This window comes from Embiotoca jacksoni, unplaced genomic scaffold (assembly GCF_022577435.1).
Source record: "Embiotoca jacksoni isolate LCO1_2020_lvr unplaced genomic scaffold, fEmbJac1.0.p SCAF_4, whole genome shotgun sequence".
NCBI lineage: Eukaryota > Metazoa > Chordata > Actinopteri > Embiotocidae > Embiotoca > Embiotoca jacksoni.
The window spans coordinates 16692501-16711297 of record NW_027185392.1 but is presented as its reverse complement, the minus strand read 5'-3'; the positions used below and the strand labels follow the sequence as shown (position 1 = coordinate 16711297).

The 18797-nt window shown below is 42.5% G+C and overlaps 2 protein-coding genes across 7 annotated transcripts in view; both read right to left on the bottom strand.

The window, feature by feature from the left end:
• Positions 1 to 266: 266 nt before the first annotated feature.
• On the bottom strand, positions 267 to 1258 carry LOC138209083 (protein PERCC1). Its single transcript, XM_069167443.1, has 3 exons — positions 1228 to 1258; positions 1007 to 1132; positions 267 to 970 (listed from the first exon to the last, which is right to left on the bottom strand). Exons 2-3 carry the CDS (start codon positions 1116 to 1118, stop codon positions 273 to 275), a joined length of 810 nt encoding a protein of 269 aa, XP_069023544.1. The 5' UTR covers positions 1119 to 1132; positions 1228 to 1258; the 3' UTR covers positions 267 to 272.
• Positions 1259 to 5612: 4354 nt separating this feature from the next.
• tmem131l (transmembrane 131 like) overlaps positions 5613 to 18797 on the bottom strand; it is a 32664-nt gene continuing 19479 nt past the window's right edge. Inside the window, exons 9-35 of one of the 6 annotated variants that reach the window (XM_069167018.1) lie at positions 18135 to 18288; positions 17287 to 17345; positions 17101 to 17206; positions 16878 to 16980; positions 16516 to 16660; positions 16159 to 16329; positions 15997 to 16066; positions 15771 to 15894; positions 15591 to 15660; positions 15363 to 15472; positions 15186 to 15255; positions 14854 to 14987; positions 14391 to 14533; positions 14056 to 14242; positions 13575 to 13760; positions 13284 to 13433; positions 12617 to 13160; positions 12362 to 12474; positions 12003 to 12172; positions 11647 to 11853; positions 9798 to 9876; positions 9317 to 9429; positions 9075 to 9207; positions 8940 to 8987; positions 8322 to 8392; positions 8001 to 8134; positions 5613 to 6184 (exon numbers count right to left, since the gene is read on the bottom strand). In XM_069167018.1, the coding sequence (XP_069023119.1) occupies positions 5867 to 6184; positions 8001 to 8134; positions 8322 to 8392; positions 8940 to 8987; positions 9075 to 9207; positions 9317 to 9429; positions 9798 to 9876; positions 11647 to 11853; positions 12003 to 12172; positions 12362 to 12474; positions 12617 to 13160; positions 13284 to 13433; positions 13575 to 13760; positions 14056 to 14242; positions 14391 to 14533; positions 14854 to 14987; positions 15186 to 15255; positions 15363 to 15472; positions 15591 to 15660; positions 15771 to 15894; positions 15997 to 16066; positions 16159 to 16329; positions 16516 to 16660; positions 16878 to 16980; positions 17101 to 17206; positions 17287 to 17345; positions 18135 to 18288 (3912 nt within the window). In that variant the 3' untranslated portion in view covers positions 5613 to 5866. The remainder of the gene's footprint in view (positions 6185 to 8000; positions 8135 to 8321; positions 8393 to 8939; positions 8988 to 9074; positions 9208 to 9316; positions 9430 to 9797; positions 9877 to 11646; positions 11854 to 12002; positions 12173 to 12361; positions 12475 to 12616; positions 13161 to 13283; positions 13434 to 13574; positions 13761 to 14055; positions 14243 to 14390; positions 14534 to 14853; positions 14988 to 15185; positions 15256 to 15362; positions 15473 to 15590; positions 15661 to 15770; positions 15895 to 15996; positions 16067 to 16158; positions 16330 to 16515; positions 16661 to 16877; positions 16981 to 17100; positions 17207 to 17286; positions 17346 to 18134; positions 18289 to 18797) is intronic. The other 5 variants (XM_069167019.1, XM_069167020.1, XM_069167021.1 and 2 more) reach the window with 5 other exon arrangements.

Genomic DNA, 18797 nt, shown 5'->3' with positions numbered 1-18797 from the left:
ACTGTCGGCATGACATCACACCACAAGAGGCAGGTTTGTTTCTACTTTAGATGAATTGACCCTTTAAAACAAACAAAAGAAAACACTTCTTCTTCGGTGAGAGGCACAATTGGGATCCTAAAAGCACCTCACACAAATATTTATTAATATACAGCGTATCAGAGGCAACGTTGTTTCTGTTGTTTTCCTTTTTATTGCGCTCCGTGTTTGTATTAAAGGACGTGAACGGAGTCTTTTCTCAGACGCAGATGTCAGTCCCAGCACACTGCTGTTTAATGCTGCATGTGTGTGTTCTCCGTCAGTGTGTGACTGAGCTCCGGGTTCGGATCCCAGTTTGCCAGCAGGTCACTGAAGTCCGGCTGAGCGCTGTCGAGGGTGTGCGTGTGGTGGTGTGTGAGCGGGTTGTAGTGCATGTCTGTGTTACCGTCTGCGTGTGTGCCTTCCTGCGACGGTGTGCTGCTGTTTGCGTGTGAGACGTCAGCTGTGCCGCTGAAACCGACCAGGGAGCAGCACGGCATCGGCTCCGTCCAGAAACTGAGCGGGAGGTGTCGCTTGATCATCGGGTGGCCTCGGCCCTGGCTCGGGCCCCTGTGGTCAAACAGTTCAGCCAGGGGCCCCAGACCACGGTTGCCCTTAGCAACCGTGACTCCTTGGTCATCAGCACAAGTCGCAAAACTGCTGTCTTGCTCCTCTGGACTTCCTGCTCTCGCGATTCTCAGCAGATCGTCATAGTAACGCAGACGCCCGCTGGTCGTCATGGAGACAGAGTCACTGTAGATGTCACAAACTTCTTGGTCACCGGAGCAGCGACCGAAATATCGCTGGACGTCACGACTGATGAGGTCAGCAAACCTCAGCAGCTGCTTCGTCACGTCCAGAGCCGGGATCAGGAAAACCTCCTCCAAACAGTCCTCCTCTTCCTCCTGAGCCTCAGAATCTTCATCTTCCTCCTCCTCCTCCTCCTCCTCTTCTCTTTCTTCTTCGTCTTCTCTCTCCTCAGGCTTACCCTGCAGTTTCTCCTCTTCATCCTCCTTGCATGGAGACTGCTGGAAAATCAGGGGGTAGTAGGCTGGAGTCGGGGCCTGGATGAGGAAGTTCCTGATGACTCCTGTCGCCATGTTGACTGAGAACCCTGGAGAGATGAATACAGAAGAGAAAAAGTAAGAAACTGATCGAAAAGAAGTTTGTTGACGAGAAACACTGGTTGAAAAAAGTTTGTTTTATCACCTGGTGAAGTGCAAATTCGCAGCCGGGTTCTTCCGTGTTCAGCCTGTGTCCCGGGTCACTGATGGATCTCCCCTTTCTGTGCATGTGTGTGCATATGTCACACAGGTCCAGCAGGATCGTCACTGTATATATACCGCAGCACAGACGTGTGCGTCTCGCGTCGGATGAGGCAGCTTCCAGAACAAATATTTGCGTGCCGAATTGGTCAAACAGACTTTGTTTACTTTATCACTGGGCAACCGGGGAGGGGGTCCGGGCCTAATGGATCCTCTGCCGGGGGACGATGGAGAGTTGTTCTACACACACACACAAACACATCATTGCTTTTTTTTCCGTCCCTGTTATCAGGCTAGTTAAAGGATAAAAGAGCGTGAAATCAAATCATATGCTGTTTTGACTTCTAAAGGGGAACACTCTGAACCGACATCAGCCCACCTACAACACCACCGAGATACAGCGCAACCTGGGATCTCGCACACACACACACGCGCACACACACACACACACACACACACACTGTAATTTATTGTTTTTAAGTGAGGTGCATCAGGACGCAACATCAGACTCGCACATCGACCTCCACACCTGCCAGTCTTTAATCAACAGAAGATGACTGTGTGCTCAGACACGGCATCAGTTTCACTTGTAGCTGCTGACCACCTCTGTTGAACAAAACAGACAACAGATCAGGTAGCAAGAGCGTCACGAAGTCCCCACAAACAACAAACTGCCGCATAATGAGCAGCTGAGCGCTTCCCGTGGCAGTTCTGTTTGTATCAAATGGTGTAAATCCGCTCACTTTAAAGGCGAGAGACGCTCTTGGCTTTGGCGACACAAACACCTGCCAGGAGGATCAGCTGAATGCTGTTTTAATCTTTTTATGGGATTTGTCACATCAACAAAAACAGAGAATTGTTACAGTCTGTTTTAAAGCTTAATTTCTCAAACTGATAATGTGAATGGTTTTTTTCCCCCAAATATTTGAATAAATCCTTTAACCTCTTAAATTATTCCTTTCCCTACTAATTTTGCCCTGAATCTGGCTTTAAAGTTACAGACACAAGAACACTGATTACTTTCACATTGTAGGAAAGCTTTTGAATAATTCCCTTAAAAGCAGACATGTATGGGACTGTGTTGTAATTCTGTAATTTATTTTGTTTGGAGTTACTTGAAACAAAGAAGTCATTTTTTTTAATCAATTTCTTGCATGGCCCAGAGATTTTTTTTATCCTCAGAATAGACTTTCCAATCACACAAATTTATATTTGGGAAAGAGTAAACACATTTGTCAGTTTGAGTTATGAAGACTTTAGTAGCTGTTTCTAAAAAATGATAACCTCAAATGAACTGTGCTTCACTTCTTTCTACAAGTACTGTAGCATTTTTTGTCTTTAGTCTTACATACCCAATTAAATGAGTGCAGACTTAACAAATGTACAGTTTCAGGATGTCTCAACAAGAACAAAGTAGTAAACTTCTTGGAAATATTTTAAAGATTTATGTAATCTGTCAAATAAATTTCTAAATATGCTGGATTGTCCAGTTCTCGCACTTGTAGATGAAGCACACCAGGAACTTACTGTAAAACATTTAAAAACAAGCAACTATGTTTTTACAGCACCATCCTTTCATTATATTAAATATATTTAATGTCTTGTATATTCATGTATTTGTTCAAAATGTAAGCTGAGATATTTGAAATCTTTGTTCCATGTAAATTAGAGCTGTGGGTTTGTACTATGTTGAATTGTGCAATATTTAGAGGTGCACACAACACCTTTGGAAAGACATGACAGTAGGGCACAGTAGAATAAAATAAACTAATGCCAGTGTACAGTGTGTACTGTATGTAAAACATGTAAGAGTGCCTTTCTATGTTTATATCACAGGTCCATAATTATTTGATGATTTAAATCCTGCTCTTTCAGATTTGACACATTTTTAAAGACATCTGTTGCAGTGTACATATGTGCATGTGCTTCTGTTTATGTGTGCATGTTGAGCATTAATATATATGTGTGTGTGTGTGTGTGTGTGTGTGTGTTATCAGGAGACCCTGACTCCCTTGGCCTGCCTGTCACCAGTATCCAGGCTTCTGTGTTGATTTTAGGACTAAAGATCAATAGCGGCAATATGTCAGCTCTCAAGAGCCTAACAATGAATTACACACGCTTTTAGGCACACAAGCACATGAACGCGCGCACACGCACGCACACGCACGAACACACACACACACACACACACACACACACGCGCACACAGACACACACGCTTCTGTGCATCTAAAGGACATTAGGGGGATACTACTGGGAGAGATGTGAAGGATATCGGAATATCTATTTTGAGTCGTGGAACACAAATTTCACATCAGAGGTTATTTACACGACTCAAAATGTAACGACCTGTCAATACACGTAATCATGACGTCAATTATTATTAGATACATGACACCAAATGGTATTTTAATTAAACAGTGACTTGATTTAAAGATCGTCAGCAGCTCTGATCCTCCAGTTATTTTGTATTTTTTTTGTGCTTTTACAGAGTTTTAGTTAACTCATGATTAAGCATCGTGTGTAATAATTAAGTGTTTTAAAGAATCTTCCATATTTATTTCCAACAACTTCCGCAGGCCTTTATTATGAAATTATTTATTTAAATTACAACATCCACAAACTGTGCAGCAGCTCATTAACTGTGATCTAACGATAGGCTGTCCGTTCAGGTCTGATCCTGGCTCAGCCGTAACAACAGAAGAGGTGATACAGCTGACTCACGGATCTGTCAGTACACCCGCAGACCCACACACACAACCCCCCCCCAACCCCCCCAGACACACACACCACACACACACACACACACACACACACACACACGCTCTGAGTTAGTTTAGAGGAAATAAATAGTCCACCTGGCAGCTTGAAAAGCAGCATAAAAGCCTCCTCTTCCTCTTCCTCCTGTGGATTTGGCTTCATTGGGTGACGCAGCAGGTGTGTGTCGCCACCTACAGGAGTCATCACAGTCCTTCATGTCACATTTTCTGAGGACTGTTTTTTCATTTAGTCAATATTTTTGAGACATTTTCACAGATCCCAATACCTTGCCATTACCAGTGAGTAACTAATTAAATTAAGTTAATAATGAAATTATAAAATATATGTAGTTGTAATCAGTTGTAATTAGTTATTAAATTACAGCTGCTATTCAAAATGTTGGTGATCTCAAAGGGGAAGCTTGTATCTGGATCAGAGTGATCTGAAAAATAAGATGGATCACCTGATCCTGGATAACAAAACAAGGGATTTCCAAATCCAGATCTGATCAACTGAGCCCTGCAGTCCCATTTCGAGCACTGGTGATCTGGATTTGGTAATCCTGAAAAGTTGGTATCTAGATCAGATTGATCCAGTCTGATGGTGCGCTGAAAAATGTGACACCTGCTATAGATCTTAAAGAAAGTTTCAAAGCCCCGGGGTTGGATGAGATGAAGGCTCTGGCTGTGGCATGGCCCTCGGAGACAGAGCCTTTGGACAAGCAGACCGGGATAAAAGGTCCCCATCTTTAAGAAAGGGGACGTGGCTACGTCGGTTTACCATCGGGGTATCACACTTCTCAGTCTCCCTGGAAAAGTCTATGCCAAGGTGGCGGAAAGGAGACTCCGGCTGATTGAACCTCAGACTGACGATCGACGCCGATTCCGACCCAGGCGAGGAAGAGCGAACCGGCTCTTCACCCCCTCAGATGAGATCATGATTAGAGATTGGAGTTTATCAAGGCCTTAGAAGGACTACGACCGTGTTGCCCTGAGAAATTCTGCGGAGGGAGCTCCGGGAGAAAGAGCTGTTTCCGTATACTTGGCAGGAAGTCAAGATTGTTCAACGTGGTCCTCGGGTCTTCCTTTCCTCCACTCCGGTTTGTGCTATTTATGGACAGGATGTCAAGGCAGAGCGGAGGTCAGAAGGGCATAAGGAGAGGAGACGAATGGCATTGTCCTTTTGGCATGCATTCGTATGTGTTTGTTTTAGTTTTGGTCTCCCTTTCTGTTGTTTTTCTTTTGTAGATATTCGGGTAAGAGTATCATGTATAGGTTGGTGTATGTTTTGTACCGTTTTTCATAGATTGCTGTCTACATATCCTACATATACAGTTTGGGAAGTGGAAGCTGTTTTGTTTGGTGGCTCTCAGAAGCTAGAGCCTCTGGTCTTATGGGTTTCACATATGCAGGAGGATTAAACAAAAGCTATCGGCGAAGGTTGAACTCTGATAAATGACCTGATCAAATTTTAGAGGGAAGTCAGGAAAGAATGAAAGTTGGGAAAATACGGTTAGGTACAAACTAAGCAGTAAATTATGCAATTAATAAAAAAAAAAAAAAAGACATGTTCAAGTACAAAAACTTTTTTTTTTAATTTTCTATGATCAAAACTGCAAAACATCTAGAAAAATATACAACAAATGCTTAACCTTTCACAACATTTAACATCTGAAAATGGGAACATAAAAGAAAAGAAATATTCACATTTTCCCCAATAATGATAAAAGAACATTCATTTTTATTTCCTTTCTTTTACATATCAATGTTTTATACATTTGCAATCTTTAAGGTCTGCCATTTTGTTGGATTTATGTTTGAATACTAAACATCTCCACAGTAGCCGGAGTCGTTGGAGAGCTGCGAGTTGGAGCTGCGGTTGGATGAGGAGTTCCATATGTCCAGGTTCATATGTGGGCCGAAGGGGTTGAAGCTAGAGTACTGGATCGGTCCGCAGGTCCCCACCGGCTCCCGGGTGTAGGGAGTGTGAGGAGGGGTGATCGGTGTGATGGGCGACACGGGGGATATCGGGGCTGATCGCTCAGGTTGGAAGTGGCTCGGGTAAGGCTCGCTCTGCGGGGTCCAGATGGACCCAAACAGGCTGGACATGGGGGAGAGGCTGCGGGTACCCGAGAAGTATGGCTGTGGAGGATGATGAGAGGAAAATAATTACCTCAGGACAAAGTCACAGTGTTTCTGTGTGCCCGGGAGCTGCTGTCCACAGAAGTTCTGCACTTCTCTGTAATTTTCTAACCTCACCTGTCACCGAGCTCCGCTACCATCTGCTCCCTGCGGGGATGACCCGATTGTTCTTTCTCAGCTTTTTATTCTCGTTTCAGCTAAAATTAAAAACAAAAAAAAGACCTCTCCACTACAGACGGCAACGTTTCTCTCCATCCTCAGCAAAAAAAAAAAGTTTTTCCTCCAGTGTTGTAGTGACAAGTGTGAGGCGCAGGTCATGGAACGCAGCGTTATATATCACAAACCTCTTTGTTTCTTTATATTTGTTATTACACTGGCACCAAAGCAAAAACATACCAAAATATACCAAAAAAGATTTAAGTTGAAGACATACTTCAGCTGCAAGTTTTAATTAAACACAACATTGATATTTCTGTGACTAAGGTACGTTTGTCAGGAAACTATACGTAGATCAATGATATAGGCGGTTTCATAAAATCCCGTTCCATATGATATGAAGTTTTTTTTGTTTAAAACATCATTACACAGTTTAAGTAGAAATGACTTGAGCATTAGACACTGGGATGTCGAGGCCTACATTTTATAGTACAAAATGAGGACATTAAAGCATCAGTGATTCTTTTTTTTCACAGACATATTAAACATTTCTTTTGACAAGTGTTACTTTTTTTTAGTTAAATCCTCACAGCTTTGCACTCAGGTGGGTATTGACTGTTAGTATCGGCTCACTGTTGCACTGTTTGGGCACTTGAGTAAAAACACTGGACATAAAGTTTACGAAATAAATGCAACAGCTGTGCGAAAAGCAGAAGCAGCGAACGAAAGAGAAGTGTTTTAAAACCTATTTTAAATTAGACTGTGTTAGAATAAATAAGTCTATTAAAAGCAATGCTCTCGTTTCTCATTTCTGCTCACGCACAGAAAGACGAGTGATGAATGTACGAGAGCTGATAACGTCGTCTGAAAGATATACAAAGTCAGAACACAGAAGTCAGTACTGTCTTCAATGTCTGCGTGGACTTATGCTGCTCAAAATGACACAGCTCCAGTTTAAACCTACAACTTGACACCAAATCTGGGAGTTAACGTGTATATGAGTTGTTTAGGCGTTTAAGTTGCCACAGGTATCGTATGAATAATTATGCTAATCAGACCTCTGGTACCAAACCCAAAGTTCCTTTTCTTTCAAGCAACAATGAAATACTACTGCGTTACTCCATTTAGAGCCGTGTTGTAATGTGGAGCTACAATGTACTGGCACAATCAGTTGTGTGACAAAACAGTACGGAGCTTTTTAACAACCCCTTTTATTGTTGGTATTTCACACCGTGTCACTTTCTGTCCAAGACTTTAACTCATTTCACTCATTTTCATTGGTGTGATGTATGACTTCTTCAAAAATAATGTCAGTCATGGAAAGATAAACATCTTTAACCAGAAAAGAGCAACGTTGCTCTTGTCGGTGATAATAAAAGACACTCGATCAGATTTTTTTTTTTGGAGTTGGGAGTGTGGCGCGAACACTTGTGATCAGGTTATGTTCAAACTGAATATCTTTGGATTTTCCAACATTCGACTTCATTTTACAAACAAAACAATCGAGAAATGAATTAGCGGATTAATCGACAACAAAAAATAATTTGCAGCCTTAAAATGTAGCTCTAAGTTTCCTTCCTATGACAACAAAGAATACCCTTCAGCTGCAGCAGGAGAGCAGCCAGATCACTCGGCTTTGTTTAGTGCTACGAGGACTCACCTTGCTGCCCACACAGGATGCCGTGTCCCAGGTTGAGGACGATTCCTGAGGCTGCTCTTCACTCCAGCTGTTCTGATTGCCGTGCGTGTTGTGGGCCTCTTGACTGGGAAAACCACTCGGAAATGTTCCATTACCTGCAAAATGATTACAACAAACAGATGCTGAGCGGGAACCCGGATCCACCTCAATGATGCCGTGTAAATGATTGTTCGTTGGTTCACGGGATCGAATTCCTTCGTTCATTCTCATCAAAATTAGATCTTGCACAACATGTAACACGCAACAGGATTCAAACTGCACGTCATGAGCTTGAGCTCGTACCTATGTAGTTCCTTTCGTTACAGTAGGTGTAGGGACTGTTGCAATGGCTGTTGGCACTGCTCCACGTAAACCTGCAGGAGACCAGGAAACATTCGAGAGGTTTTAAGAAAACGTTGACGCTAATCTACTAAAACACAAACGCACATTGCTGCAGCACGATGGGAACGATATTATCCTAACAATAAAAAAAAATCAAAAAAAATCCAATATCAATCATAATGGCAGACAGATCTATGTGCTAACTAATGAACAGTTGGAGATGATGTTTACACAGACGGATATGCAGACTGATCACAGCCAGAGACATTTTATGTTAACATTAGACAATTATAATAAGATTTTCTGTCCCATTTTCGGATCACATGATGTGTAAAAAACAAACAGATAACTTTACATCTGTATTATCAGATTTTTTTTTTTGTGACTTGGGGCAAATAAACCCACAACATAATGTTGTAGGTAAAGTTACCAAAGGATTTCTTACTTCTACATCCAGCAGACACACAGCAATATATGCATTAATGTGAAGTTATATTTTTTTCCATGAATCTAATATTTACTGTGGAAATTAGCTTTGCTTTGGTCTCCACCATTGACTGCTTTATGTCCTTTACTCACTTCATTGCTTTCTGCCTGGCGCTGGGTTTGTTATAACAAACAGCCTCTCTAACAACACAAAGACACATTTCATTTACTGATAATACAGAAAAACTTTCATTAATGGAGCTTTATTAAAAGTGTCTAAAAACCTACCCATTGTATGGCCCGGTGGCTGGTGGTTGAGGTATGTAGGGCAGAGCTTCGGTGGTGTTGTATCTGAACTCATTGGTGAGGGGGATGGACGGAGCGGACCACGCTTCTTCGGTCAGATACTGACCTGTCAGGTCTGAAAGGGAGCACAAGAAAACTCCTTTAGAAAGCAGAGGTCGTTCTTTTTTTTTTTAGACAAGAGTTTATTTACAAGTTAAGTGTGCATTTACTATGAATGTTCCTGCCTTTACCCATGTTCCTATCCATTCCTGCAGCAACAGCAGCAAAACTCGGGGCGAAGCTGGACGCTGTGGGTTCAGGGCTTTGGCACAAGTCTTTACGGTACAAGCTGTTCATGCTAAGCAGACGAGAGGCAAAGGTTACAAGTTACACAGGGAACGAATGAAAACAGAGGAGTGTATTTTCCATAAGAAACAGCAGCTATTTATTCTTTGATGACCTACTTCCAGGCATAAGCAACACTAAGAATATATTTAAATGAAACTATCCTGTGCACAGTGCAAATGAGAGCTTCTTTAAAGTTCTTTGCCGAGTACTATTTTACTTAAAAAGGGGATCAGTACAATCCACAGATTTGACTTTTTGCCTTTTCATCTATCAGACTGGCAAATTTGCATTGATGTTTATTCTGAGCATGGTTCACAGTCTTTCACATGCAATGATTCAAACTAGTTCTTGTATCAGCTACTGTGTTTGATCGAGTACCTTAGAGCCTTGTGGTTTGCATTCATGTTCTGGTAGCAGTCTCTCTCTACTGGGTAGACACTGTACTGCATGGAGTCCCCTGCAAAAATCAACCAGGCCAATGTCAAAATGCAGCAATCCACACCTCTCGTCAGTCATAAAACTGCATTATGTACATAATAATAACAACTTAATTTCTGTAGCGCTTTTGAAAAACAAGTTTCAAAGCGCTTCACATTTAAAACACAATATCCAACAGTATAAAATAGAATGATAAAATACAACAGACAAAAAACAGAGTTCATCAATAAAATGAAATGCAGTCAACAAAAGGCAAGTCTAAAATAATGTGTTTTTAAGAGTGACTTAAAAGAAAACTGTTAGCGTCCCTGATCACCTCTGGCATTTCGTTCCATAACTGAGGGGCCTGAACAGAAATCGCCCGGTCACCTTTAGTTTTGTGTTTGGTTCGGGGTTCGGTCAGGAACGACCCACCAGAGGATCTCAGGTTGCATGTAGGCTCGGAGGCGGACAGGAGGTCCGCTATATATTCAGGCGCCAGCCCCCTGCGAGTCTTATAAGTGATCATTCAAATGTTAAAATCTATTCTAAAATGGACAGGGAGCCAATGAAGTGTTTTTAAATCAGGTGTAATGTGCTCTCTTCTGTTGGACTTGGTTATGAGTCTGGCTGCTGCATTTTGAATGAGTTGAAGTTTGTTTATGTTAAATTGTGTGAGGCAAGAGTGCAGTGCATTGCAGTAATCTAAACGGGCTGAGATGAAAGCATTGATTACTGTTTCTAGGTTATTGGGGGATAGAAATGAACTGATTTTTGAGATTTTCCTGAGTTGAAAAAAAGCATCATTGGACAACAGAGTTGATGTGCTGGTCGAAGTTAAGATGGTTGTCAAAGATTACACCGAGGTTTCTGCAGGAGGAAGTAATGTTAGCTGAGAAGGAACTGAGGTGGGAGGAAATATAATTTTGGGATAAATCTGGACCTATGATGATAATTTCTGATTACTCTGAATTTAGCAGTAGAAAGTTTGATGCCATCCAGTTTTTTATTTCAGCAATGCACATGTGGAGGTTGCTTAGTTGGTTAGTGGACCGGATGTGCGGCTTACAACATTGAAAAGGATTCTGGGGTTGGATCCATATTTGTTAATGAGGTCATTGTAATATTGTTCTCTTGCCATCTTCACTGCTTGAATGACATTTTTTTGTAAAACTCTCAATTTGTTCAAGTCTGTAGGCCAATTATAACGCCTCCATTTTCGTTCTGTTTTGCGACACGACTGCTTTAGGGACTTGATGTAACTGTTTAGCCATGGCTGGTGTGTAATGTGGGGTTTTCTTGGTTTTAATGGAGCCACCGTGTCGAAAATATTTGTACGGCTTGAATTGAAAGTGGTGGTGATGTCATTAATACTCAGTTTAGAGTGGAAACCCATATCGATGGAGGCAAAAGTATTGCAAAAACTGGCAGCTGAAGTTAAGTTGAAAATGTGGGAATAGGACTGGTCTGTGTAGTTGATAATTGCATTATGAACATAGGTGTTAAAAAGCAGATACTTGTGATCAGATACCACACTGTCTTGGCATATAACATCACTGATCCTGATGCCCCGATACAAAATCAAGTCAAGAATAAGTCCTTTGTGTGCGGGTCCTGTTAGAGCCCGTGAGAAATGAAAAGTATCAACTAGTTTTAAGAAGTCCTTGGCTAGGGTATTGTCAGGACAGCAGACATAATGCCCGTGTTGGGGGTAAATAGCATAAAATAGTCTCATTATTAATTCAAAAACAGAAGAACTAAACACTGAGCTAAATTTTCCAAGAGAAGGTGGTGTGTAGGCGCTTCATACTTTTTCTTGATGAGGTAGTGCAGGGGTGTGTTCGGGCATTGGGGTCCTTGTCTCCCTCCATGCTGCTGGCGCTGCTCCAGCTGCCCCATCTCCCTCTGCTGGCCCTCACACTACCCGACGAGCTGCCGGAGTCCGAGCCTGACTCGCACACTCCACCTACACGCCGCTCTGCAACACACTTTCTCCGACTGCGAGCTGGACACACACCTGCCAGAAATCAACAAAAGCAAGTGAGATCAAAAGTGGTCTTACTGAGATCCAGTATTGTGTTACTGTTGAAGCCAACGAATGCAGGAGTTCAAAGTGATGCGACTTAAACAAGTTCAGTTATGGTAGAATCCGATTTGGCCGCCCACCGTTCTGTTTGAGGGGGCTCTCAGGACTCTGACCCGGTTTTAGTGCTTCTGTCTTGGGGCCGTTGGAGCAGCGGTTCCTGTTGCGGGTTCCATTGACGTTACGGTCCGATGTTTTCCAATCAGGTTCTTTGTCCCTTTCTGGCATCACTACAATATTGTGCTCAGGAGCACTACAGTAGTAATCAGACAAAAACAATAAGAACACAAGTCAGTTTACTATTTGATGCTTCTAAAAGCTGTCCTGTCTTAGTTGGTTCAGTGGCCACTTGATGTGCTCTTGGGTTTCCCTTTTTAACACTACATCTCACAGACCATTGTTGTCAGGTATCTTTCTATGAGGAATTAACACACTATATTACCTGGAGACGATTTCTGTCTTCCTGCGACTCCTCTTTCCCTTATTGTTCCCTGGTGCAGTGCCAGTCTCTGTGCTTTGCACCTTCTTTTTCTGGCCTTTTCCATCTTCTCTCAACTGGAATGGTAAAATAAAAGAAAAGGGATGACAGTTACTTTTCCATAGGAACCCTTTAGATTATGTTCTTTGTAAAGTGTCTGAATCAATTTGTAAAGTCACAGAATAATAATTACTGGCATATATGCAGTTCCTTCCTTACCTCCAGTTCAGAGCTGTCCCTTTTCTCAGAGTCCATCTTCTCTGTATAGTGCTCCGTGCAGCTCTTCTCTACAGGTCTGCACACTAAAAGGCCTGGTCTAGATCCTGGACCCATTGCGACTTTATCTGGGAAACCAGCAGCCATTTCCACGGGAAACATAACCGCTGCTGGCGCTGTGTCTTCTATATTGCTCTGGAGGACTTCGTTATAGTCCGTGGATGTCTTTTTGCACAGATCACTGATTAAAGGTGGTTGGTTGTTGTTGCAGACATCAGAGTCTGGGGTAAGGGGAGCGTCTGGTGTCAGGTCTTCATGCTCTTCATCCATTGTAGCTGCAGCTGTGGAGGCGCTGGACTTAAATTTGGTGTAATAGAGTGAAACTTTGTGTTTCTTTTGCTGTTGGGACATGGTGGTTGAGGAGCCTTTCTTTAAGGGTTGAGGACGAGAGGTGGGGCTGTTGGCCAAGGCTGGAGAGCCGCGCCCTTTGCCTTTGTCTGATGTGTGACCAGAGTCCACATAGGTCTTACAGCTGCCCTTTGTTTTACTGCACAAACAAACATAGAAATTACAATTTAAAGTATTTAACACCAAAAAAAAAAATCCACTTGGTATGTCTGTGAACGGTGCGTTTAAATTACAGAAAAAAAAGAGAAATTGCTGCACATACTTTATTCCATTGAGCATGATATTATTGACTGAGCCGTTGTCCCGGGACAGGACAGAGTTGTGGTTGCTTCTGATGCTGGGTGTGGAGAACTCATTCAGGATATACTGCGCCTGATGGAAGGCCATCAGACACACACCAAACAAGGAGAAGCTGCAACAAAAAGAGATACAACTACATTTATGAGAAGATCTGACAAATGTAAATGAGTTGCCCAAGAACAATCTTTATTCAGTCAAACTCCCATCAGTAAGTGTTCACTGGCCCCTCTCCTTTAACAATGAAGTTACTAACCATGTGAAGATGAGGGTGATCACCCAGAAGGTTTCCTCCCAACTGGGGCCGGGAACCACCTGGGCACAGAGAGGAAGCATGTGGTGGGGAAGCGTCACATTCAGGGTAAAAGGGAAAGAGGTGCCGCGTGATGTCACCAAGGTGAGGTCCCGAATCACCCAGGAAGAAGTGAAGTCGGGGGTGAACCTGAGAACACAAATGGGTGAAGTAAGACATACAAATGTAAGATAGAGTGAACTGAGGCTAAAATAAGGAGATAAAAAAGGAAGAGGAAGATATAATTGTGACATATTACACGAGCATGCAAAAGAGGAAGAGACAGTAGAAAAAATTTCAAATGTGGGCACTGCTTGCAGTTGAGAAACCAAAATACTGTGCAGCCAAAGAAAAAAATCTCATCCATTTAATCTGACTCACAAACATTACATAATTTAAATATTAAAGGACAAAAGTAAGAAAATAAATCTAAAATTCAACTTACGCAATGGTGATCTCAGAAGAAGTGTTGTGGTCGAGGCTGAAGGAACGACACTGCAGCACCTCAAAGCCAAATCCCTGACACTTATAACCATTTATGTTCATGGACATGACCGTCAGAGGAAGCTCTCCTGCATTGTCCACCTTAAAACTCTTTCTGATGGCAAAAAGGGGCTTATTGGTGCGCAGACCTGTGAGTGAAACACAGGAATATTACTCATTTGTGAGATTCGTGTTCTTACCTTTTCAGCTTAAGTGACCATTTACAGTAAAAGTAGAATTAAGGGGAATATTATCAAAAGATCATTTATTAATATTAACTTTGTACATGTATCTCACCATCACGACACTCCATTAGAGTTGACTGAGGAACATTGAAGCGTAGCGAGGCTCCTGGACCGGGCAGTTTGCCTCCAACTCTTAGCAGCTCTTTGGCCCCGTGGCCCTGCACCGTTATCATGTCAAACACCGTCAGGTTGTTCCTGAAAACAATGGAGAACACGCACAAACTAAGGCCTCGATTCAGCCCTTAAAAAAGAATCACATGAACCAGTAGTACAGTCAAAGCCACTGAAATCAAAGCCACATTTTTCATTTGTACAAATCTATTCAGTGTTTTTTGTTTTTTTACATTCAAGGTACTGGCTGTAATAAAAATTTCACTGCACTTTTGTACAAAAGCAGATGCCAGAAAAATGGCAGATAATGGAATTAATGTGAAATTCTCAACTGGTATGAAAACTGAACACCATATACACCCAGAAGTCATGAACAAATGTGTCCTACTAATATGAATTGTTACCTGATAATAAGAATGGTAGTGGTGGGTTTGTGTTCGGAGGGCGTAAAGACCACAGCAACCTCTCTGGACTCCCAGGGCTGCAGCAACAGACGGAGGACACCATCTCCTGTTAAGGCTTGTATATTCTTACCCACCTGTACAGTAACACACAGATAGAGACAGGGGGGGAAAAAAGGGTGTTAGAGAAGGCAACACAAGCCAGACTGAAAAATGACAAAATGTGTTCAAAAAATGTACACAGTTAAATTAGGGAATGTACGTTGTCAGCCAAAAAGCAGTGAGTAAATACTATAATATGTATCACTGGGACAAATGAGTGTTTTAAGATTTACCTTGTGAGGAGAAGCCAACAGCGAAAATTCTGCTGTGCTGATGTTGACGGAGAGGGGGCTGATATTAAACCTGCCAATGAAAACAAAGAAAACACTTTTACAAATAAACTACAAGGATGTGCTGCAGCATCATGGCTCCAATTCTTTGTGATATAAAATATATTCTCGGCAGTGTACCATTTGGTTAGGAGGTCCAGGGCCTCCAGGGGGGCGGGGTACAGGGAGAGGATTCGAATCTCTACAGAAACCACTGAGGACGAAGGATTCTTCAGCATGAACGTCTTCACCTGGAACAACCAAACCGATTTAGTATATTAGACAGATGTCACAAGTTGAATATCTAGCTGGAAATATATAAATGTAAAATAAAATATTTCTAGTAAAGAATCACAAAGTGTTGCACACCTTGCTCTCATTGACAGGTGTAGCACCAAAATCCAGAGGAGAGGATGCCTCTACAGGGAGTCTGGGCCACCTGACAAGACAACAATATTGAAATGATTAAGGATCATAATGCTGAGTAATGATGGATTAAAGGCACAATAAGGGAAGAAAATGTGTGCGTATGTTGCATCTAAGACTGACCTGCAAGGCAATTTGTCTTTGTGACTCTGCCATCGAGAGCAGAGCTCAGCTATCAGTTTGCTGTCTACAGCCCAGGATGAGGGTAAAAAGTCGGGGAGGAGAGAGCGCTGCCACTCTGAACGCCCTGATGAGACATTAGAGATCAAAATCATTAAAGTAAACAATAAAAACCCTACAATATCACTTTTTCTCACTTAAGAAGACATTATGAGATGACAAGCTTTACCCGCTTCTGATAACTGGAGAGGGCATGGGCGTCCACACTCCTGTTCAGCCTCAAACACCACTTCCCCCTGCTGGCAGACACAACAATAATTTACATCTTTGATTTGCTATACAGATCCCGACTCAGCACCCCACTAACTGGCCACTAGAGCTGGTAGTTTACCTTTGAAGCTGTAGACTGAAAGTGGAGTGGAATGTGCAGGGCTGTGCCCAGACTGGTGTCCAGACTCAGGGTGGACACCTGGTTGACGGGCAGGGTCCTGCTGAGCAACTGGAGGGACAGGACACGCCAGCAGCCCTGAGGAACAGTCAGCGGACTGTTGAAGTTCATCACCTGACAGACAGGGGGCAGCAGAGACAATCTGTCAAACCTTGTCCTCAAAAATCCCTTTGATAAATCAATAAAGTGTTCCAGGTCAAAATCTGTATACTATAAAATAACAAAAGCTTTGCTGACCCCCATTTTATGATCATGTGATTGGAGCTGCTTCCCATCATCCCATGATGCAGTGGCGCTTACCTTCATCACTCCCTGCAGCTTCTCCGAGAGGCTGGCATTGAGCACAGTGAGTGGCAGGGTGAAGCGGTTGGTGAGCCACAGGTCCACCTGGTTGGCACCGCTTTGTTTTACTTGGAAGAGGCTGAACAAATTCTCCACGATCCCCCTGCAGAAGGCAACGACACATTCAATTACACCATAATACTCAAGTTTCACATTTCACATAAGGGAAATATAGATCTGTTTGTCTTCACAAATACTGTAATACAAATGCATGCACTTCTTTGTGCCATCAGAACTTAAAACCACTATTTTCAAACGGTTTGTCTCTAACCCTTCAGGTTTGTTCCAACTTCAGTTTAAGCAAACTTCCTCCATGTTACCTGTGTGTGATATGCAGTCCAGGGAAGCTGTAGGTTGTCCTGTTTCCCAGAATTTTTAAACTGATGTGACTTGTACATTTCTGTCCATGGCCTGGCAATGAACCTGATACAAGAAATAAAACTGTTGTTGACAGATTTCAAGACATTTGACTGAAAAGCAATTTCACACAGAAGATATTGTTTGAGCTGAGAGGAATTGATCGGCACTGAATTGAGTATTCACCTGTGCACGCAAGAGAAGCCACTTCAGTGAAGTTTTTTGTTTCTGGTGTCAGGAGAACCTGATTGAAGTCTAGGCTGGCCTCCACTTTTGATAGCACCTGCATGTCCTAAGGACATAAAACATCTTGTCAGAGCTGGAATGATTTTACTTAGAGGCTATGATGATGCAAAACAGAGAAACTTTCACCTTTACATAGAGCTTCTTCCCTCCAGAATTTAACATGTAAACTCCTATCTTTGCTTCTCCTGTTGAAGATCACAACAATGACAGACAAATCATAATAATGTTTATATGCAAATCTACATTTTCTGTTACAGGCAGACCATGCCAGCTTAAACAAAGCTATCATTTATTTGGGTTAAAACATTGTAAGAAATGCAACAAGAGGTTAAAACAAGACCATATAAAGTCTAAACCTTCAAGTGACAGGAATCTTTAACACAATAAAATACAACTGCTTACAATAAAATGGTGACATCATGACTTTAGAAACCACTTTTAAGAAACAAAATTGTGTCTCACTATTAAGTTATTGTAAACCAGTGAAAATGCGGTGGCTGATTTTATTTGATCTTTGGCCCGTGTGTTATTCTGTAAAGTGGGCCCATGAAATCAGAACTGAAGTCCTCTTATATCTCTCATCTGACAGTTTTTTTACAAACAGCAACAGTATCTTCTCATTCTTTAAATATGTTCTTTCCCCAGAGTCAAACTCAGTCAAAAGAAATGAAAAAGCAGCCACGTGAAATGCAGAAAACTTCATTAGGTCGGCATCCAACGTCAGAATGTAAACAGTATTTGAACCTTGTAAACTTTTGCTTTGATAGTGCTCCACCACAGAAGATAAGACATTCAATGAGGTTATGTGAGTGAATGCTGAAAAAACTGAGACAAATATCATATGAAATATATATTATGAATGACACATCAGTGTAAAGCCAGCTGTATGGCGTATTGCAAACACTGCGACACACAGTCACATTCCCACAGTGAATTTGCCTTCAGACATCCGATCAGAGAAGCCAGACACTCACCTAATGCAGCCTGTCCAGCGCTGGGGGCGACCAGCAGGACCAAAATGTGCTCAATGACGTAGGGTTTGAGCTTGTCCAGGTCAGCGGGCCGGTCGCCGCGCGCAGACAGATTAATCTGCAGATTGAGGCGTTGTTCACTCTGGAGGCAGGACCCCTGGGACGGGACAGGAAAGGCATACCAGTCATGCACCAAGCAGAAGCAAAACAGAAGAAGCATGAGAACAATGAGGAGTAATTCGAGATTTAAGGAGTTCAGCAAATAGGACTGGAGACTAAGATGAAGAAGCAAAACAACAACAACAACAAAAAAGGGCTAACCGGTGTGTTTGCATACTGTACATCAACAGACAGACAGACCAACCCACCCTCCACCCTGTGACTAACACCCTCTTAAAGCTGACAGATCAGTACTGGGAGAGTGAAAATCTCACTGCAAACCAGGGATCGCCTTAGTGGGTGAATAACCACTTGACAACCTGTAGACAGATGCCCTGGCTTGGTGCCACAGGGGGCTTAAGGCATGCAACGGCAAATCTAATCCCCTGAAACCAAGGCTAACTTCCTGTTAGGCTCCTTTTATCTGCACTCGGCGTCAACCCTGACCAAAAGGCTATTTCTAAATCTTGTTCGTGAAGACTTGAAAACGAGCTGAGGAGCAGGTCT

Bases quoted from the DNA above. Each gene is read 5' to 3' on its own strand.
- LOC138209083 (XM_069167443.1), bottom strand. From the start codon at position 1,118: ATGGCGACAGGAGTCATCAGGAACTTCCTCATCCAGGCCCCGACTCCA. The intron at 971-1,006 runs GTAAGCCTGAGG...AAGAAGAAAGAG, and splicing joins TGAAGAGGAGAAACTGCAGG to AAGAGGAGGAGGAGGAGGAG.